At 40.8% G+C, this 22,274-nt stretch overlaps 3 protein-coding genes across 3 annotated transcripts; 1 reads left to right on the forward strand and 2 right to left on the reverse strand.

The window, feature by feature from the left end:
* Positions 1-3,286: 3,286 nt before the first annotated feature.
* LOC138617888 (lipid scramblase CLPTM1L-like) lies at positions 3,287-11,656 on the reverse strand. Its single transcript, XM_069693231.1, has 17 exons — positions 11,229-11,656; positions 10,520-10,611; positions 9,967-10,144; positions 9,745-9,866; positions 8,799-8,877; positions 8,587-8,704; positions 8,340-8,434; positions 8,061-8,145; positions 7,729-7,829; positions 7,585-7,644; positions 7,445-7,495; positions 7,272-7,354; positions 6,973-7,007; positions 6,732-6,787; positions 6,515-6,559; positions 6,223-6,356; positions 3,287-5,726 (listed from the first exon to the last, which is right to left on the reverse strand). The coding sequence occupies exons 1-17, from the start codon at positions 11,427-11,429 to the stop codon at positions 5,660-5,662; spliced, it is 1,602 nt and encodes a 533-aa protein (XP_069549332.1). The 5' UTR covers positions 11,430-11,656; the 3' UTR covers positions 3,287-5,659.
* A 674-nt stretch (positions 11,657-12,330) lies between these two features.
* On the forward strand, positions 12,331-22,005 carry mrs2 (magnesium transporter MRS2). Its single transcript, XM_069693232.1, has 12 exons — positions 12,331-13,256; positions 13,647-13,711; positions 13,954-13,990; positions 14,427-14,539; positions 18,500-18,661; positions 18,783-18,913; positions 19,195-19,311; positions 19,676-19,745; positions 20,049-20,131; positions 20,449-20,566; positions 20,882-20,995; positions 21,226-22,005. The coding sequence occupies exons 1-12, from the start codon at positions 12,827-12,829 to the stop codon at positions 21,283-21,285; spliced, it is 1,500 nt and encodes a 499-aa protein (XP_069549333.1). The 5' UTR covers positions 12,331-12,826; the 3' UTR covers positions 21,286-22,005.
* Positions 14,866-17,850, reverse strand: LOC138617890 (integrin beta-1-like). Its single transcript, XM_069693234.1, has 6 exons — positions 17,532-17,850; positions 16,971-17,181; positions 16,741-16,870; positions 16,182-16,488; positions 15,784-16,062; positions 14,866-15,471 (listed from the first exon to the last, which is right to left on the reverse strand). The coding sequence occupies exons 1-6, from the start codon at positions 17,819-17,821 to the stop codon at positions 15,267-15,269; spliced, it is 1,422 nt and encodes a 473-aa protein (XP_069549335.1). The 5' UTR covers positions 17,822-17,850; the 3' UTR covers positions 14,866-15,266.
* Positions 22,006-22,274: the final 269 nt, after the last annotated feature.

The raw sequence follows: 22,274 nt of genomic DNA on the forward strand, positions 1-22,274 counted from the left end.
ACAGTAGGGTTTTTGCTTTTTACGAACCAGGAAGTCTTTATTTTCTCCAAACAACTGACAAACAGTAGGCAGAGATAAATAATGTTCAAGTCCGTATGGGGCCGGAGCCCAATGGTCAGCGGGGAGACCAGTCTCCTCTCCTCCTGAGCCAGAAACAGGTGTTGTCGTGGATGTGGCTGGCAGGCAGACAGGTAGGTAGGTAGCGGGGCTTGGCTTCGCTGGGGAATCCCGAGGTTCTCCTCAGGCAAGGAGACGGACATACTTACGGGACGTGATGTCGGGTAGATAAATGGACAGACTGACCACGAGCAGACGGGAGACCGGTGTATTTGTATCCAGCTGGAGGTGATTAGGGAGAGCTGTGTTGATGGAGAATGGTGAGTCAGAGGGCGGAGCTCAGAGGAGGGCACTGCTAGGAACACAAAACAAAACACAAGCACCTGTATGCACCCTGTGCACCTCTTGGACCATGTGCCAAATTTAGTCTAGCTTGGGGTCATTCACTCCTCTCTGCCTCTGTGCCAGCAAAACGACCCCCCAATGCTACAGTCATGTGCTCACGCCAACTCTGGGTGTGGCCCGTTACTTTACGGCATTACATAAAGAATTATGGTACCTTGAGCTCAACCATATACACTCAACAGATTTCAATTGCATGTTAATCAATCCTGCTCATTCAACATGCCTGCACACACAAGGAACATTTATAAACTTATAACTTGCTTCAACATGTCTCTGACAGTTACACTTGCACTACTTTAATGTGTCTTTCTGGACCTTTCTCTCATTCATAGGCATTGTCAAATAGTCTATTTACACTACTTTCCATTTATATTTACCTTTCAATAGCTTTGGTTGACTCGGAGGCTGTCATTATGATTACACTACCATGAGTGTATATGTATCTTTTAGGACTTTTGCCTTGCTCACAGTCCATCTTTACCATAACTACACTAATTTAGGTGTAGTGTGCAGTGAAATGTCACCAAAGTATGACCAGTTATAGAAGAAAACATTAGCAAGCAGATAGAGTACAGATAAGGTCCAGATAGAGTACATATAGAGTACAGATAAGGTCCAGATAGGGTCCAGATAGAGTACAGATAGGGTCCAGATAGAGTACAGATAGGGTCCAGATAGAGTCCAGATAGAGTACAGATAGGGTCCAGATAGAGTACAGATAAGGCCCAGATAAGGTCCAGATAAAGTCCAGATAGAATACAGATAAGGTCCAGATAGAGTACAGTTAGAGTACAGATAGAGTACAGATAAGGTCCAGATAGAGTGTAGATAAGGTCCAGATAAGGTCCAGATAGAGTAGAGATAGGGTCCAGGTCGAGTACAGATAGAGTACAGATAAGGTCCAGATAAGGCCCAGATAAGGTCCAGATAGAGTACAGATAGAGTACAGATAAGGCCCAGATAAGGTCCAGATAAAGTCCAGATAGAGTACAGATAAGGTCCAGATAAGGTCCAGATAAAGTCCAGATAGAGTCCAGATAAGGTCCAGATAAGGTCCAGATAGGGCTCTCCAACAAGACAACGTGCCTGCTCACAGTGCATTGAAAACAGGCGAGTTCCTCAGCTTCAACAACAGAATCTTCGCTTCCCACCACTCCAACTTGCCGGATTTGGTCCCTGCCACTTCTTTCTGTCCCTCAAAAATTTGACACAGTTTGATGTGCGCTCTTTGTTCAAGTTTGAGGTCCATGATGACATCGTAGGTGCACACATACCAGTGGTCACAATCTCAGGTGATGACGTATATCAAGCGATGCAACTTGGAATACTTACTCAAAAAGGTCACAGCCTCCATCTGCTCCTTGCACATCAGGGTGCTGCGCTTTGTTTGCATGCAACAGGAGCAGTGTGGAAACTTTTTGGTTGCCCCCTCGTATTATGACTGTTGTACAAAAGTGTACTAATGAAGAAAAAATTCGGCCCTCACTTATCAGCTGAAATCGAACTGCCAGCTCTCACGCGTGCCCTGAATGAGTGCCCTGTAAAGAGACATTGTGTTGTTGTTTTTTTGACGGCCACCTGCTCCACCAATGTGGCGAACTTCTGGGATTTGTTCCAGGATGCTTGATGGTCAGTATTGACATTATACCATCAGCTGCCTCTATAAGCAACCCCTACATGGCTTATGTACAGTGAACCCTCGTTTTTCGCGGGGGTTACGTTCCAAATAGAAACCGTGATAGGCGAAATCCGTGAAGTAGTAACCTTTATTTTTTTTACAATTATTATACAATGAAATACTCCATAATACATTGAAACCAAAGAACAAAACCTTTTTACAGGCCCAAGCATTTGTTTAACAAATAAAAGTACTGTATAAATGTTTGTTTTTTTTACAAATAACTACTGTTATTAAACCGCAACGTTATTGACAAACAGGTAGAGAAGAAGCGGAGAGACTGTTTAGCCAATCAGAATGCAGAACACAATGCACGATGCAAATCCGTGAAGCAGCGAGACCGTGAAAGGTGAACCGCGTTATAGCGAGGGTTCACTGTAATTGTAACAGCTGTTTACTCACCTGTCTAGAAGAAACCTTGCAAGTTCAGCATTAAACCTTATTCCTGTCACCAAGAACTGTCTCCAGTGATGGAATGCAACCGCAATGTCAATTCTGCTTCTGTTCTGCCAAGAGTTTCAGCCATTAGTGTTTCATTTTCCATTGATCATAATAGGCTAGAATACACTATTTCTTCATCTCCTCATGTTGGACTGAGGGTAGACTGAACGTTACAGTCACTCACTTTCACAACTTGTGTTACAAAGTAGTACAGTATAACAAGACAAGACATGCAGGCCAGGGCTACCTCGTTAGCATGCTAACCTCAGTAGATGTCTTTGCAATACATAGAGGTCTGTGGCAAAAAGTCAACGCTGCTACCTCTTCACACTCTGTTGATAATATTATCAATTTTCTTTTACATATTCAAAACAAAATATCTTAGATTGGCCTTTTAAAGCATCAGCTAACTGAAACACTCTTTGTGTTTGCAGATAGATGCAACAAGTATTATGTCATGAATTCAGTGTGTACAGCTCAACCTGTACTGCAGGGACTTCTTAAGAGATTTATTGGAAGAAACTCTCTTGTAATGGCCTCCCTGACTGTATGTAAATACCTTAAATAAGAAAAAGAGGATTCAATGAAGTGTAGCCAATAGCCGATGACATAACTCATCTAAGCATCCAATGAGTCAGCCAGTGAGGCCCAACCTGAATGGGAAGATTGACAACATTTATTTACTGAGTAGGAAGACAATACATGCGCGCTTCCTGCTTTGTATTTATTAAGAGACACCAGTCAAGCAGTTCTCATTGATAGACACATTCACACACTCACATAATACCATACTGTAGTAGCAGATTTGATCAAATTTACATAAACCTTAAAGTCAGTTACAGTTTTAGTTTTTATACTGTTTTATACAAAAGAGTAATAATTAACAAGCTGGGTGCATTGCCGAAATGATGAAAAATACAATAATTAAAAATTGTTTTCCAGTTAAAACAGTTCAGTCAGAAATTAGCACTGAGATCAGTGTGGTACAGTAAAAAGTCAGTAAATGCGTGTTTCCTCTATGACATGATGCATTTGTGTGACAAGTAAAAGGGAACAGACAGGTTGTTACATTTTGCAGCTGAACTGTAGGTCTTATCTCCTACAGGGGAAATTACATTGCCACAAGTATTGTTTCTTTTCTTTTTTTTAAATGGTAACACTACAAAGTCTTTCTTTTTAAAATTGTTTTGCAGAACAGTGACAGTGAAAATAACTCAATGTGTAACATGATGGGGAAGACTTTATTTACACAAAAGACGAACAGTAAATCTGCCCATCAGGTCATGATTGAGCACCCACTGATGTGTTGGACTTCATCTACAATACAAGCCGATAATACTAACTGTCAGCGCCTTCACATCGGCACAACTTGCTGACCAAGAATGTGCCAAGAAGTATCAGAATTTTAACGAAAGTAATTTCTTTGTTTTCTAAGATTGCAAGATTAAAAAAGTGCTGATCTTTTCATTACTGGTCTGACGTAATTAATCTGTTCTAAAAACGTCATGAGAGTATTATAATGTTCTTGTAATTTTTTTGGAAGGGACGCTTTTTGTTGTTGTTGTTCCTTGAATATTATTCTTAAAGGTAGGATAACTTTCTCTTAAAACATTCCGAAAATATTTTGTGGAAATGTTTTCAGTGGGACATTTTTTTTTTAATATGCCTAAAATGTTATCATTTTAGAGTTGGATAGCGTAATATAAAAACAGTGTACACATTTTTTTGTTGCAACATTCTCAGAAGATTGTTGATAGCATAGTTTGAACATAATGCCTTAAGCAAGCTCAGATCCCATCTCTTCTTTTTACCCATTAGATCTAGATACCAGAGCTGGTTTGTTCCACTTTGTCCGAAGATTTATTTGTGCACAACAACATGTCTTCTCATGCAAGTCAGTAACATGCTGCATACACTTTGAACACATGAGGCTACGTGCTTCATCTTTATTTGTGGTGATCCCTGAATACCGATCATTGTCATTCAGGACACACCATGTCTCAATCATATCTCATCACTCTGTCTTCACATTGGGTGTCTGTCACCTCAGGTTTCGACAACGTCCCCAAAACATCATCATATGTTGCAGCCAAAATGTTCTAGCTTTGCTAAACTATCAGATGACAGGAACGTTTTAATAGAAAACCATCTCCAATCTGTGAAACATTTCTTGAATGTTGCATTGAGAATGTTCTTCCTTTGTCATCACACATTCTTGTGGAAATGTTTGTAAAAGAACGCCATGATATTTTACCTCAAATCATGTGTTGCTAAGCAATGCAGTGTTCATACAATTGGACATTATTTAACATTGTAGTCAGGATGTGAAGCTTTCAATAGATAATAAATGTGTTGCACTGAGTTTGGGGGAAATTGTGTATGAAGAAAAATGCTGAATAATTTTCATTTGATCTAACAGTGCAGCTGTTAAAATATTCCACGTGAGCATTAAATAGTTATAGCTTTAGTGAAATGCATGAATAACCATATAGAATACACTGTATGTATTTAAGCTCTAAAAACAGTATTTGGAAAAAAAAACCTTTCTTCTTCTGCAGCTTCTTAAAGTAAATTTTAAATCGAGAATCTGTGTTTAAGTCAGTCAGTCAGTCAGTCTTAAAGTTAAAGTGTAGTCTAAAGGGGATTATTAATTCATGGTTGTCAAACTACACTGAGTCATAGAATTGAACCTTCACAATGTACCAGAAACCTTCAACTCCCTCATGTGTGCATCAAGAGCAGAATCCAGCAAATAAATGTACATCACAAGTGGCGACGGGATGCTGCTGATACAGTAGTTCAAAGGTAACCCAGCATGAAATGAACAGTAGAGAAGTCTGTGGATGAACGAGCTCACTCACTGCAACAGTAAAGGGGAAGTTTCATCAGTGTCAAGCGAAAAGCAGCACCACCACCAGCACACAGCAGCGCAGAGTCTGAAGCAGGACAGGATCAGTCAGTCGCTGCTGCTGTGGCTCACATGGACCACAATCCTGCCTGAGTCTCTGTCTCACATCCTGAAGTGTGATTAGTTCCCATGTGCACACTCTCTCCCGAAAACATCCATTTGTCTTGTCCTCACTGAGTCTTCACTTTCTTGGTATGGGGAACAGACTCTCGTCTTCTGGGTTTGGCAGAGTAACGCCTGGTGAAGATATGAGATAAGAGCAGGATGGTATTAGTGTTACCATGGCAACTTTGAACACAAATCCATTAATGGGGATGGCATGATAAAACTAGTTAAGAAGAAAAGCTATGTATGGACCCTTACAGAAGAAACACACGGGTTTCCCATGCTTTCCACATGTTGCCACATATGATATTATGGGGAAAATATGTGGAAAAGTTTTCATATGGGACTCTACATGGGCTTCGCACATTACATCATGAAAATGTTCCTAAACCACTTGTTCCCATGGGCAAAATACATTGTACATGTTTCACATGTGCACAATTACATGTGTCATGTGGTCACGAGCTTTTGCACGTGAAATTCAGGAGGTTTTTCTGTCGGGGTATTTATTTTAAATTTGTGTGTATGCGTACATGTTTTGTAGTGTTTGTGTGTCTTATCTGATTTCTGGGTACTGAAGTACATATATTATATGTTCTGTGTAAGCGTTTGTGATACTGCTTCGTACCTTCGCTGGTAGAGGTAGAGGAAGAAGAGGAGCTCATCTCTGAAGCAGGAAAGTTGATGGGAGGAGGAAAATGATGCAGACGAGGAGAAAAAGGAGGCACAGGAACACAGATCCGAAATCAGCGTGTTCACTCCCTGGTGGAGAGAGGAGAGGAGGGAATTATAAGCTAATGAAACTCAGATCCTGGTAAGAGTTGAATTAAAATGGTTGAATCATTTTAATACAGTGTCCAAAAACATTTGAGAGTCATTGTCACTGTTACTGTTGGTGAACAAGTCAGAGAAACACTCACTCTGTACATCAATACTGTCCCCTGCAGGTGGCTCACAGACTTCAACTGTTCATCAGCAAAGGAAAAACAAAGAGACGACGGGGAGCAGTTCTTAATTTACATAATTAAAATTAATGAATTGCAATATTTAATGACATTTATTTATTATTTAATTTGTTAAATAATACATCAATAATGACCACATTTTTGCTGTCGCTGGGTTATCTGCAGGACCGACCTTGTGGTTAATGAAGAGCTGAGGAGCCATCGACAGGAAGCCGAAGGCATACACTCCTGAGAGGGTGAGAGGGGAGTTAAAGTGTTCGTACAGCACACTAATGGTTCAAATGAAAGTTAAACCTTCAGATTAATTATAAAACTGAAAAGCTTTCAGTGAAATACTTTGAAAAACTGCTCTATGATGATGATGATGATGATGATGATGATGATGATGATAGGGTGGATGGTAGAAAACTCACCGGTCACCAGGCTGTTGATCAGCCAGGAATAGTAACTGTCAACATAATACAAATTTATGTTAATTTAACAATTAGAAGTGCCTACTTATGCACCAGTAAAAAAAAAACTTTAAAAAAAAACTTGTACTTTAATTCAAATAACATTAAGGTCCGATTTCAATCTGACTGCTTTAAACACTTGAGTATAATCAAAAGAAACCAAGATGACATAAGGAAAGAGCTTGTGTTGAGGTGTCATGTGTGTGACAACATTTAAATGAAGCGGCAAAGCAGAAAGTTGAATCTGCTGGTTAGATCACCTCTTTTGGCGTAAGTAGGCCAGTGAGAAAACCGCTCCACTGATACACAGAGGATAGACCAAGTAGGACAAGTATCTGGATGCCTGGGGGGACAACCGCAGAAAAAGTATTAAAATTAAACAAAGCCTAAGGCAGACTATAAAATGAGAGACAAGACAGAAACATACTGATACCTGTGTATCATACTCCACCGTCTTTCTCTCCTCTTCATCCACCTTGTTTACCTGTAGAGTAAGACAGGAGTAAGACCAAGCAAGACTGTATACCTGTTAAAACCGCTGTGAACACGGACAGGTAAATGCTCTATACTCACATGAAGCTTGTTGCTTTTACACGGCAACAGGATCTTAAACACTTTGAACACCTTCCACACCTGGCAGGGTGACAGATTAGAGGATTAGTCAATCTGCGTGGATCTTTATTCGACTTTTATTTGTTTGACGACACCAGTAAGTACCTCAACACATGCTCCCAGCCCGACAGGAAGGAGCACCAGCAGACTGGTCTCCTCTAGTAGATGAAGGAAAATCAGCAAAGTGCTGAGACTACGCCACAGAACTAGAAATAGAAAGGCAGAGACGGACAACTCGTTTCATTTTCCAGGACCTGCCTCACTGTGGTAGATCACTTACAGCAAATGTATAATTAAATAAATGTCACTCATAAAGGCTGGAACTATCATGCAGTGACGCAGACTGGAAATTTTGCCAGAGGAACAAAACCTTTAGTTCTGACAACAGAAAAAGAGGGGATTTTTTTTTTTTTTTTTTTTTATGTTACGTAGATTACCTGACTTCCTGGACATTCCCGCCATGCTTTTCTTTTTTCTCCATGAGCTGATGTCATTTTTAAGAGCCAGAAATTCACAGATGAGCTGTAAAAAAAAAAGTGGGAGACAAATCATAAAATCATTCTTTTTATTTCACAAAACCTTGATTTGAAATACATATCTGGGCTATCTTGTGTCCATTTGTCTCACTGTACTACAAAATTTTTTTACCACACTTTGTATCAAGTCCTCTCTAATATGTACTGTATGGTAAAATATGTGGTGACATATACTCTTACTTGTAGAGCTGTGATAAATGCAGTCAGCACTAACAGGTAGAGGTTGGATCCCACCAGAGTTTCTTTAATCTCATCAATATTCTCCTCTGTGAAGCCTACATAAGAAAACAAAGGAGCTATTTAGGTTTTATTCAGGTAAAACTACCTTGTACAACTGTACACAGTATAACACACCATCAAATGTCTCGTTTAATATAATTCAGAGCCCTGAGCCCTTTAAAAACTATAACTCCAGTTATTAGCTCACCAAATTGCCGCAGGGAATAAACCATGTCCTGCAGATGGACCCAAAACCTGAATCCTCTCAAAGAAATTCCCTCATAGGAGACAGTCAAAGGGAGCTGAACAGTGTCACTGCTGATCTCCTGTCCATGGATGAATACATGAATATACAGCCATGATACTTTAAAACAAAAAAAACAAAAAGTCTGTTAAAGTTTATATACAAAAGTTTCCTACCATGAGGTCTCTGACTCTGAAGCTGAGCTCATTGACCAGCAGCAGAGGGAGGTAGATCATCTGTCTGCCCTCCTGAGAGCTGCAAGGAGAGGCAGGAGGGAAGTTTACAATAAAACTGACACGGTGGCTCGGCCACATCTCGTATTTACAGCCTGGGAAATATGCAAAGAGAGTAAACAAATTTACACATGTGCACATTTAAACAGTTTGCTTACTGGCACCTTTACGTTTGACAGGATTTAACAGGTTTACTTTACTTTTCAATCACCAGTGCATTATTTGTAGAAAATAAATCAGTGGTTACTGACTTAGTGGTTGGGGCCACTGCAGGGGATCGCAAGGTAAACACAAGATGAAAACACAACTATGTTTTTTCCTCACTTGATTTTTGTTCTTGTTTATTGATAGATAATTATGCTTGCTGAGGACTGCAAAATTTATATTAATAATGGTCAAGGAAACATGCAACCTGTAACGAGTGGCCACACACACCTATTGTTATTTTAACTGCGACAATACATTTTCTGTACCATAGATGTACTATCAGTAAAAGGGAATTTCCATCTGTAGATCCCGAAAGTTTTCAAGAGATATTGCTTCTTCTCAAGTGTCATAAGAAAAGGTTATAAATAGGATGTATAGTATGGCTTAAACAGGGTATGTGTTCAAATAAAATAGATGCTTTAAAAAGATCCCTGACTGGTAGCTTTACAGTGAATGAATATTGAGAAGATTGGATTATTATTATTATATATTATACATCACAAAAGAACACCAGCTAAACATTTTATTTCCTATATTATAATAAAGAGGCATCATAAAATGCCACAGTCACACTTGATTTTCTCTCAGAGTACCAGTGAATATCTTCTTCTTCTGATGTCACTCTGTCAGCAGCACTTTGACTGCTCACCTGCTTTGACCTCCAAAGCTTCATGTGACTTACACTCTCATGTAGCGCCGCACATCACTGGGAAGCCCCGCCTTGTTGAGGGTGAAGTCCTCTGACATCATATTGATTGACAGGTGCGGCCTCCAATGGGACACAGGATTCTTAGATCCGGGCCTCTGACGGAGCCGCAGAAGGAATTTATTTGCATGTCTACTGTAGAGGTGACAGGGTGGTTGGAATATGATGCACGTTTACAGATACTGAGTTACACTGTACCTTCTGCGTGTCCTTCTGCCCTTCTGTGGGTGGAGGAGTGATGTAGGTGGTGAGCTGAGCTGCGTAGTGCACTTCTCTGCTGTCCTCCAGAGGTGAAACAGCAGCTCTGTGGACATAAACAACTGCATACAGAGTGCCGTTAGCCCGAGTCTCCTCTGGCAGAGAGACGTTCACCTGCCTATGGAAAGACACAAAGGCATAAGTTAGAACAGCTAACCCGGCAATATGTCATTTCTTTTCATTAACTTTCACACATGTTAACGTTTACAATGTTTGTGTTGTGACATCTTTTTATTACCTGTGTGCACAATGCACAAGAATCACATTCCCGTGATGGTGACACACCTTATCTGTTGTGAGTAACCACTCATGTGAATGAGAGTGCTACTATGTACAGTGACTGGAAAACTTTTCATAACCTATTTATGTTAATGACTTGTGATTTCGCTACCAGGTAACACAACATGTCATGTCATGGACCAAATTTGTAGTAATGAGTCTTGTCTGATTAAGATTTGTGTCGTTAACGGATGTATCCAAATGTCAAACCCACCTCTCAAATGTAGAGTGAGGGTCAAACGGATCTATTTTTACAGCGAGGTTGAGTGGGCTGTTGTCTGGCACAAGGCAGGTAAAGACACTCAGCTGAATAAAAAAAAAATTAAAAAAAAGAGATTAAAGCAGTCTCTGCAAACTTCGAGATTAATTTCAAAACCTAGTTCAGATGAAAGTTGAAAACAAGAGAAAAACGTGTCTGTTCCAAATAACTTTATTTTTGTGATTGTACTAACCACTCCTAAACAAAATTTTACTGAGGATTCATTTGAAATCTGTGAATTATGGATTTTTGTTGTTGTAACAGAGCAGTATTTTTTCCAAAACTCACATTTTAATAGTCTGTACTCTGAGATATATACCACCTTCAGAATCTAAGTGTGGACTTCCCCCATACATCTCATGAGCCTTTAATGGTTCGGCCTGACAAACATGTATCTCTCTAAATAATTGGGCACAGAAATAAAAAACCTAAAGGCCAAAATTAAAAAAAAAGTAGGTTATTACTTGTCTTAAACTTCCATGGAGACAACACATGCTTTAGGCATCATACAAAGAAAAAGGGGCAAATAACATGATGGAAAAAAAAAAGAAAAGAAAAAAAAAGCATATGGCAGTCTGTTTAATTGTCAACTTGCTAAAATGATCAGATACATCACAGAAACTCACGGATTTGTATCACATAAGAATCAAAGGCCTGCGCTTACCTGTAGTCTGGGTCTGGCTGTCAGATAGGAGGTGATGCAGAGCTCCCCTCTGTCTCCATCGCAGGGTTTGGTGTTGAGGAAGCCAAACAGCAGCCAGGCGGTGTGAAGCATGTAAACCACGAACACCCCGAGGAGCAGCTTCGCGATGGAGCTCCTTTTCCCGCTGCTGTCCGCCTGTTTGGAGTAACAAGACGGCAACATGGCAGCTCTTAATGCCGATTGTCCAAACAGCACAAATAATACAATAAAAATAAAAAATAAAATAAAAAAAAATAAAAATAGGCCTATGGATGGATGGGGTTTGGATCGAGATCGTATCTGTATATAATCGGATGCGGCGTCAAACAATAATCGCCACGCTTCCTCCCTGTCACAGCCTCCTTCCGGTTGTGTCCAGCAGAGGGATGCTGATTCCGACAACTCCTCCGCGGCTGCGCCCACACAGTCATCACCGAGCCGGTCCACGGAGCCCACACACAAACACACGTCGTGTCATAGCTGTGTGCCACAAAAGTCATCCTGTTATTGAGGATTTCCCCCCCCCCCTCCTCCCCCCCATCAAACCCTTGTTCCTGGCGTTTACAGACGGGCTTTGAAGCACCATTCACCCTTTGTGTTGGAAGATTGTTTTTCTGTGTCATATGATAGTAAAGTGAATATCTTTGGGTTTTTCATAGTTGGTTTGAAAATAGCCTACCGAAAATAACAATTATAACGGTATCTTTTAAAAATGCAATCATAATTTGCAACCCTTGACTCATAATTGCCTTTGATTAAAAAAAAAAAAAAAAGTATAATTAAGAAATATGAATTAGGTCAAACTTTTGATTAGTATTTTACAAGTCGGAAGTAGGCCACAATAAGTTTGACTTATCAAGAAAATGATAACTTCTATCATGAAAACAATTTAACGTGTATTTTCTCCTCCTGGTCTTACTCGTCTTTCATATTTGATGTTAGAGCCAACCACTCGGTATTTTTTAAACCTGTTTGTGCTCTGTGAAAAAAAAAAACAAGAAAAAAAACAAACAAAAAAACGCTCCATTTTCTGTCCGAGTGATTGACTTCTTTATAGACGATCTTTGTGCGCTCGTCACCGCGGTGCATTGTGGTCGGAGTGCTCTTGCCTCTGTCCTCGCGGTCGCTCGTTTCTTCCTCACCCGGTGAAGTGTGTTTTTGGGACTGAAACGCGGAGTAATGTGTTGATTCAGGACAGCCTGTAGTCAGCGGCGGGTCACCGAGCTGTTTTACTGGTGTCTTTGTTTACTGTCGCCACGAATCCGGATAATTACCGAGGCCAAAATAAATGTCGTTATGCTAACAGCTGTTAGCAAGTGAGGACAGTTAGCATAACAAGCAGAGCCGCGAGCACGTTTTAAAACGGCGCGAGGAGAGTTGGAAAGGAGACGCGCACCGCAGGAGGACACGTTAACTAGTCCTTGCTTTGCATGTCCCGCGGCTGTTACACGCGGCTCTGGTTAGTCCTGTGGATCTGGACCGTCTCGTCTCGGGACAAAACAAACGGGCAAAACAAACTCGAGGCTCCTCCGAAACCGTCCATGAGATGACTCGAGCATTTCACACACGTGGAGCTTTTCATGCCTCGTCCGCGTTCATTTCTTTCTCGGCGTACGGAGGCTGAGGCTCCTTTTCCTTTCTCCCGCATGTTTTGTGAGTCACGTGCTGCTCAGCTGTGCAGAACCGGCATGGCGGCAGTGCGCGTGAGGATCAAACCGCACGCGCTGCCGCGGGTTGGCGGTGTGAGGTCCACGGGGACGCCGTGCGTCGGGACCTTTAATCCGAAACGCCTTTTCAGCTCTGTCGGTGTTTTGTCCTCGAGACTCGGCGGAGCTCGAGCCGCGAAGCCGCGTGGCGGCGGAAGACTGGGATCGATCAGCTGGAGCTGCGGTGACGTCATTTCAAATGCGTTGCGCGGTCAAACACTGCCTGTGTCGGGATGTCCCAGGAGAGCTCAGTCTGCTGCGATGGGGAAGGAGAACCTGCTGCGAGGAGGTGCAACGTGGCCTGGTAAGATGAAAACAGTTACTTAAATAACACACTGACAACAACAGGGCTGCAAATAATAATTACTTTTTTCAATATTGATTAATCCGAGTTGATTGTTTCTTGATGAATTGATTCACCGTTCAGCCCCAAGATGTCAAAAGAACGATGAGAAATGTCAACTAGTGTTTCCCATACCTGTCAGTTTCAGAGCAAAGTAGATTTATATTTTAACATTCAGCACTGCTGTAGTCAAAGAAGATAAGTGAACGACTCTAACTGTTATGGAGAAAGGAAGGAAGGAAGGAAGTGTTATTACCTTGTTAGTCCTGCTGTGTTCAAGTCTGTTCTGCTTTATATGGGAAAACTTTCCTTCACATGTGGTTTTAACTTTTCTTTCTTTTCTTTTAACAGTGTCCTTCATCCGCAGAAGAGTCACAGACGCCCCGCTCTCTAGTGTGCCTCCAGCTTTTGTCGTGGTAAGAGATATAGTTTCAGTGGTCGTTGAATAGCAGTGGCTACTAGCTCCATGTTAGAAGTACTTAGTGGTGAGATGATGCAGACCGTTGGATCTCGCAGCTTTTTTCACGTGGATTTAAACCATATTTTCGACTGTCGTGCATTTTAAGTGCAGAAATTCATGCTGAAACTGCTGTGAGTTTAAACTGAGGCTGTTGTGATCAGTTCAGGTGACCAGTTTCATGTTTTATTTATGTGACAGATGAAGTTTGACCAAGAAGGAAATGTCACATCATTTGGTAAGTGTTAGGAAATTAATTTAATCAATTTCTATTGTCTGATGCTTCTTATTTTGATTGATTGTCAAAATATGACCATGTAAGAGACATGATTGGTCGTCTCTTACATTTGACAGTGTTGGTATTGTTTTCATCATTTCATACCCTGGAGTTCACTCTTAGCCGCACAGGACATACATTATACTGTTGCTGTGTTACTTCTGCTTTGACATGTTGTGTAACTATCCCCTATTGTGGTAGCGCACTCTGTTGTGTTTGTCGTCCAACAAGAAGAGTTGTTTTTTTGAAGAAAAAAAAAATATGCTAAAAGCAGCTGCCTCTGCCTGGTGTGTGTGTGTGTCCCATGTAAAGTAAAAAAAAAAAAAACATGTGGTCGGATTGTGTCTGTGTTATTTCACTCAGTCTCTGCTCCTCTTTTCTTTTTCTTTTTTTAAAGAAAAGAAGAAGACAGAGCTTTGTCAGGAGCTGAGTCTTCAGGCCAGAGACCTTCGTTTCCAGCACAGTACCAGCCTCACTGCAAGAAACAACTGCATTATTATACGAATGGCGGTATGTTGTTCCTTTTTGCTCTTATAACACACACATGCACTGGCAGGTGCTTTCAGATCAAGATCATCTTTAATCTGGCTGTTTATTAGGAAAATGTTATCTTAAGTCCGACCCAAAACATTTGTAACACCGGGTAAATATTTGTTGCCATAGTCAGGAATATACTGTAGCCCTGCAAAACACTTACAATCAACCTCTCGTGATGCAGATCTCGATATAGCTTCATTTTAAACTAGAGGTATCAGTGCAGGTTTCTGAACCAAAGGAAACATGATGCCGCCCAGATGATGACAGCGCAGTAAAATCATGAAAACTGGAAAAATATGTGTGGCTCAAAGTTCCCAGAAGGCTCTGTATTACCGCATTGTTTTCAAGGTTGTAAATTATTTTATTTATAATATAATTATATCACAATTTCTTACATTAATTAAAGTGAATAAGGCTGTTTAATACAGAAGCGTATTGCTGCCAGACCACAAAAACAGATCAGCATCACATCACAACATGGAAAGTTTAGTTATAACAAGATATTTTCACGTTATTACATCAAAGAAATGTATCACATAATTACAATAAACTCTTCTTGATATAACAATATACTACAATATACTATTACTATGTTATTACAGGAAACTCTACGTTATAGTGAGATAAAATAATTGTGTTCTATAACAATATATAAAACTCAATGCATAAAGCCATACCAAACACACGAAGGAATGGTGGATTACTTCTGCACTACACGTGGACATTGTTTAGCCCGAACCACAGTCGCTTGTTCTCCAGAGGCCATGCTGGACAAGGTGTAGAAGAAGAAGCAATCGTCATGACGACTCCTCATTTTACAGAATTGATTAGTGTCTCCTCTTTGAGGCAAATCATCTTTAGTCTCCACCATTGTCACGGTGAGGTAGCCGCACTCTCTGTCACACCTGATGGCGAATGTGAGAGCACAGTCAGTTTAACATTTGTTTCAGATGAAAAAGTAAATGCACAAGTAAAGTCAAGAAGTTTTACTTTTTTGCACTTTGTCATCAACCGTAACCATTAGTGCTGTCAGAAAGAAAATGATACAGCAAGTCTGATGACGAGTAATAACTGATATGAAAGAAAACTGTCATGTCAGTTCTGTCAAGATTTTCTTGAAGAGAAGTATAGAAGAGATAGACAGAATATTCTGTAACGAATAGAGTATGCAGCACTAGACTATTCATGTTAAGAGGTGAATATATATCTGATCTCACCTGTTTTTCATCGTTTCCGTCCCGAATGCGCGGCACTCCACACACACAGTGTGCTCCTGACATCTGTTCTCACACAAAGGGCAGTTCTCACAGGTCGGACCTACATACGGCATCTCGCATTTACATCTTCCACACTGGCACATCCCTCTCCCATTGCATAGAATCTGGTTTTTGGCCAAACAGGAGTCGGTTTCCATGGAGCAGCTGCAGTCTTCACCTGTCCAATCGTCGTCACAGATGCACCTTCCACACATACACTTCCCGTTTCCTCCACATAATCTGTTCGATCAAAAACGTAATATTCATCCATCTATCTGTTATTGTAACTAAGTAGGATTAAAAGAGAAGACAATGTTTGACTTCTCGGGCAGAAAGTGTTCACTGATCATCACGTATACCTGCCGTTGCTGTAAAAACAGTTAAAGTTGTCGCACTCGCAGAATCTTCCGCTGTATCTTTCCTTTGGATTCTCGCGTATGTCACAGTGACAGAAGCCCTCCACGCACCTCCCCCGATCGCTGCACACGGGGGCATTCGAGTCTGAGCGGCAGAATCGATCGTCTCTCGATAACAAGGAATCCGTGTCCATCTGGCAGCGTTGTCCGTCATAATGCTCGTAGCACTCACACTGGCCACACGCGAGAGCCCCGTGACTGCTGCAGCCAGCGCTGTTTTCCTCACGGTTTCCTGTGCAGTTGCATTGACCTGGGAAGGCAAATTGTTTTTTTTTTTGTGTGTGTTTTTTTTCACAAAACCTTTGTCACATTGAAGACACCTGTGCTGTTCTGTTCCTTTAATTTGCCACAGTCTTTGTTTTGTTTTTTTGCAGAATATTGGGATTTATATATTACATAGTTTAAATAGAACTGACTCTATTTCAATGTCCAGATTTTGCAGATTAGCTGATCCTCAGCTTTTGGACTGTTTACTCAGTGTAGCATGGTTCTGCACACTTACAAAGCAAAGTGATCTCTAACTTCACGCTCTGTGGAAAGCCTTTGAAAGTGATATAGACAGACCAAGGTCCAGTTCTGTTCTGGTTTGAGCTATCACTCGTACGGGGACACTGAGCAGCTTCCACATTCACCTAGTGAGAAAGACGAACTATTATTATAATAATGTGTATTTTGTAAAGGCACGAATAAGAAGTGACACTTGAATGTTACATTAGACATTACTTCTCTGACCTGTACAAGCAGGCGATTTCCTTTCATTGTGCTGCTGATTGTGATGTCGACTCCTGCTGGCACATTGCTGGTGTTCATAGTCAGCTCTGTTATTGGCTGGTCTGTCGGCATGGAGATAGTTAGTGGAAAGGACTGGCTCACGCGCGGCCTCAGATGTAGGGAGAACTCCTGAGGCTGCAGGAACAGAGTTTTGGCGTCTGCAGGGTCTGTGCTGCAGAGGTCACCAGCAAGAAGATCAATACCTTAGAAGTCATTACAGTATTGCACAAATGATCAAAATATTTCCTTCTGCACCAGTGTCATATTAGTTTGGGGTGATGGATTTAATAGTTTATCTTAAAGTAATAGGACACATAGGGGAATTTCTTACTAAAAATACTGTAATTCCACTTTCTCTTTTATTGGCCAGTATGAAAAGGAGCTGTGATTAAATTAATCAGTTACTGTTTCAGTGCCTTTATGGGCACCTCACTATTGTTTGAAGACAGATTTGTAAATTTGTCTACGTGTCGTTTAACCACCGCAGAGTTTGACTGCGGCTCTGTAAACCAGGATCCTTACCTGCTGTCATTCTTGACAACCTCCACCCTGCTGTTAGGGTTATAGATATAACTTTTACCACAGCCTGCTCTGCGCAGCCCGTTCACGGTATGACAGCGAATGTTTGCACCGGGGGCGGTGCACCAGGCGCACTCAGGGTCCAACTGGATGCACTCGTCGCAGCTAGAAGCAGATGTGACACATGTTGGTTCTTTGGCCCAGCTGAGACAGAACAGAACCAGCAGCAGGCAGACACAGGCCAGCTTCACAGCCATCCTGCAGTCAGAAGGAAACATCAAGATTATGTTCATGAAATTATAAATTTAGTCATCAGTCAAATAAGGACAGAAGCAACTGAAACTATAATTGTCTTTAAAAAAAAAAAAAAAAAAAAAAAAAACTTTAGCCAGACTGGAATCAATAAATGACTGAGGCACAGCATGTTTCTTGTTTTGTAATTATAAGTGGTAAACAAAATAAAACATAAATACAACAGAGTGCTGATTCATTGCCTGTAATATTAAAAGCTTCCCGTGCTGTAGCTGTGTCGGGAGATCCTCCCCTGCAGACTGTGACACACTGATACACCTCAGTTTTGTATCAGCTGCGTCTAAATTCTGGAAGCAGAGTCTGATCACGGATCCTGATTGGTGGGCCTGTTTTGGGTATCTAACTGTTGCTTTAGAAAGCAAACACAGAAGTGCACTTGTACGGGATCAGCATGATTTCATTGATCAGCGCTCACCGCAAATATTTACAGATCAGAGTCAACTAGTGGGACAACAGGCTTTGAAATGCATGCACAGTTGTATAAAACACACTGAGTACAGACGTATGAACATATGAAATGTCACGTATATTAACAGCCTGAAATTTTTAATTGAGATGTTTTCAAAGTAGTTGCATCGACTCGTGGGATCAGAGTATATGTTTGAGTGTTTCCCTAAGTGCCTAACTTCTCTCCCCGTTGACCCTCTGTCTCTTCACAGTCTTTGAAAGCCATTTTGACCCCGCAGTACTTTTTGGTGCTGGATTTTCGCGGTCTGGGACTGGAGCGCTGGCTGGTACTGGAGCTCGCCCCTCAGCTGGCATCGCAGACACACTCTCTGCCCTTTGAGTTCAGAGCACTGGAGGCAGTCCTGCAGCACAAGGTGAGACAGATCACAGGGAGACAGTGCGCTTGTGTACTTAAGCATATTCTAACCCACATAAATAAGGACATGCCTGAAGCTCTGTTACAACATAAGCGAGTGTCCGTGTTTGTGTCAATAGGTAAATACTCTACAGACCCGGCTGAACGATGTTGAACCAGTAATATTGGACACATTGGAATCCCTCGTGGACGCTAAAATCCTTTCTGCTGATAGAAGTAAACTACATATACTGCTGCAGAGCAGCAAGAGGTAAAACACATAAGCATTTATCTTGACATAGTTAGAAAAAGGGTAACATTTCTGGATTACAACATTTGTCTAGATTAGAGGAATTGGGTGAGCATCTCTGGGGCGGGACTGTTTTTTTTTTTATTTTACTGGTCATTCAGGATTCATGTATAAAATAGAGCATGCTTCTACGCTCACTTTTTAGATTACTATTGTTATCTTTGAACAGTATATGTCTATAACAGTGTTTGACCGAATCATTTATGTATTCACTTATTTTCTTTGTCTCTCTTTTGTGACAGTTTATCAGAGTTGGAGACAGACATAAAAGTATTTAAGGACTCCTTGCTGAAGATTTTAGACGAGGATGAGATCATTGAAGAGCTCTGTCTCACAAAGTGGACAGACCCAAGAGTTTTGTATGTCACTCAAGCACTCAAACAGACAGCAATCTCTGTAGACTCGTCTTAAGTCCCAGTCACTGGTTGCAATCTAAGATAAAGAAGACTCTAATGGGTCCAAGTCTGTTGTCCATTTTGAAGAGTCTCTCCCCTCCCCTACGGATCATGTTTTTCTCTACTATTGTCCTTATTAGTTGGGGGTTAGGTTAAACGTTACGGTCAGGGGTTTCAGAAATATCTCGTTGGGGTGAAGTAAAAGTTAGGATGACTTCCCTGAAAATTAAACATACCAGAAAACGACTCTGAAGGTTTTGATAACTACCCGACCTTTTTTTTTTTTTTTTTATGTGTATGAACTTATGTCCGTCTGTTTGCCTTTCAGTGAAGAGAGCAATTTGGGTATTGACCACGCTGAGGAGATGGAGCTGTTACTGGAGAATTACTACATGCAGGTATTGTGGTGCTGATTTTCTCCCCTAATTTTCCTATTAAATAGAAATAATTTAATTATTGGCCTTTTGACTTATTTCAGTTGCCTGAAGTCATTTTCATCAAGACCTGATTAAACCTAATACATTTTCGTGTTTATGGAAACATTTATATTTACTTGCACCTTAATTGTGGTGAATGTCCCTGTCCACGCACCCCTCCTAGTTGGTTAGTTTACTATCGAAAGCACTGAAACACATCGACAGTACATGTGATTGACACTCGGTGAGCTATTTATTGTGTTCACTTTGAACATCTCCATACAGACAGAGGAGCTGGGGAACAAAGCCAGAGAGCTGAAAGGACTCATAGACGACTCTGAGAGTATCATCTTTATCAATCTGGACAGGTACACACGCTGGCTGCACAATATACATACAGTGTGTGCACACATATTTTTGGTAGTGACAAACACAACACTGTGATTATTGGGCTTGAATGAACCATTGAACAATCAGTTCAATAAATCCAGTCGTGTTCTGAGCAGGATATGAAAACTGTTGACCGTTGTGTTTACGATGTTCAAGGTTTTATTTGAAACTGCCGACGTGTGTTCTGTACATTATACAAATCTTTCTTTCTCGCTTGAATCCCAAAAAAACAAATCTCGGACAATGTTTTTGAGTTTTCTCAGGATAAATTGACTTCTTGTCTGTTTTATTGTAGCCATCGTAACGTGATGATGCGTCTGAATCTGCAGCTGACGATGGGCTCCTTCTCCCTGTCCTTATTCGGTTTGATAGGGGTGGCCTTTGGGATGAATTTGACAACAGCTTTTGAAGATGTGAGTTTATATCAACATTAAGTTTGATAGTTGTTGTTTGCAACGTCTCAAATATGAGGACTCCCTTGTCTTAATTTTCTAATTTGTTTTGAACTGTTCGTGTGATAAAATTAAGGATAAAACTTAGTTGATAGTTTACAGAAAAACCTAATTAATATATCTAATTTCAAAATGGTTGATATCTCTTTTTTTTTTTTTGCATGTGCGTAACTGTTTTAAGTGGATTTATTCATTTCGGTCCGTATCTCTCCATATGCATGCTGTACCTTTTGTATGTTTATACGCACATATATTTATGGCTGTGTTTATCACCAGGACCCTCGTGCCTTCTGGTTGGTGACAGGCTTCATGTTTCTGGGCAGCGGGCTGATATGGAGACGACTGTTGTCATTTCTGGGACGACATCTAGAGCCTGCATTACCCCCACCAGTAATACACGCACGCACACACACACACACACACTGGCACACTGGCTTCTCAGTACTTTTAGGTTTTCCATTACATGCCCAGTATAATAGTGTTTACCCCACACAGTTCAGTTCATATATGCAGGCCCACCACTCGCCCTGAACTGCTCCTTTAAATAACTGAACAGAATTTAATTTAGTAATATCAGAGGGATGGGTGCTTAAAGAGAATTTCTTCTTCATGTAACACAGATCCATCCAGTTTGGAAGAGAAGTCTGAAAGCGTCAGACGTCAAAACTGGAGTCAGATGAAGTTCTACCTCAGCTCTGTGAAATGCCATAGACTCTGCAGCTTTAAAGGCAGCTGTGTCACTGCGCTGGTCCTCTTGAACTTACCTCTGTCCACAGCAGATGTTGGGACTGCATCAACATGTCTGGAGACTTGTGTGTTACAGTATGAGTGCTTCAGTGTCTCCATAATTGTGTCATGTGTAATATGTTGGGGTTATTTCAGATGTATCGATTAGAAATCTTCATTTCTAATCATCTTCCTGTATTTGGGTTAGATGAGTGGACCCAGAGTGTTGCCCTGTCATCGCTGGTTTTAGAGCAGTGGATGGATGCGTAGGGGAGCAGCGGCACTGGAACTGAAACCGGTAACAAACTAAATAACATGATAGCCACCTCAATATGCAGCTTTACTTTATTTTATTTCACAGGTGGAAAAAGTGTGTCAAAAGCATAAATTCTATTTTAATTAATGTGAAGCCTATAAATGTGTGTCTGTTAAGTTTTATATAGACTGATTTCCTCCTCTGCTCACTGTATATACTGTATGTTAAAAGATTGCCTTTAGAGTGAGTACAGTCTGCAAAATTGTAACATCAGCTAGAAAATAAGGACTTTTCTAAACTCCTGAAACATTTACTGCCATGGAAAACAAGGATTTATCAGATAATTGTGTGTTATCTGGTGTGATTGTCAACATAAGCGAACACATGAGAACCATAATATAGGACTTTAAAGCTCTGACTGACTTTGTCCTGTGGATATTTGGCCAAAAACAATTAATACCTTTAAAAAGCTGTAAAATAGACTGATCCATCTCACAAGTAGTTACTGATAATGGCCTGCTAATTGCCTTAACAGAAGTAAACAAACATTTTTGATTCAATGCCACAGCAGACTTTATGTTTTATAGAAAAAATGTATGACTGGGGGATCCCAAAACGTTCCCAGGCCAGCTGGGAGATATAATCCCTCCAGCTTGTCCTGGGTCTTCCCCGGGGTCTCCTGCTAGT

Source organism: Brachyistius frenatus, unplaced genomic scaffold (assembly GCF_029030835.1).
Source record: "Brachyistius frenatus isolate BFR_SWC_R1_liver_20210118 unplaced genomic scaffold, ASM2903083v1 Contig_14, whole genome shotgun sequence".
NCBI lineage: Eukaryota > Metazoa > Chordata > Actinopteri > Embiotocidae > Brachyistius > Brachyistius frenatus.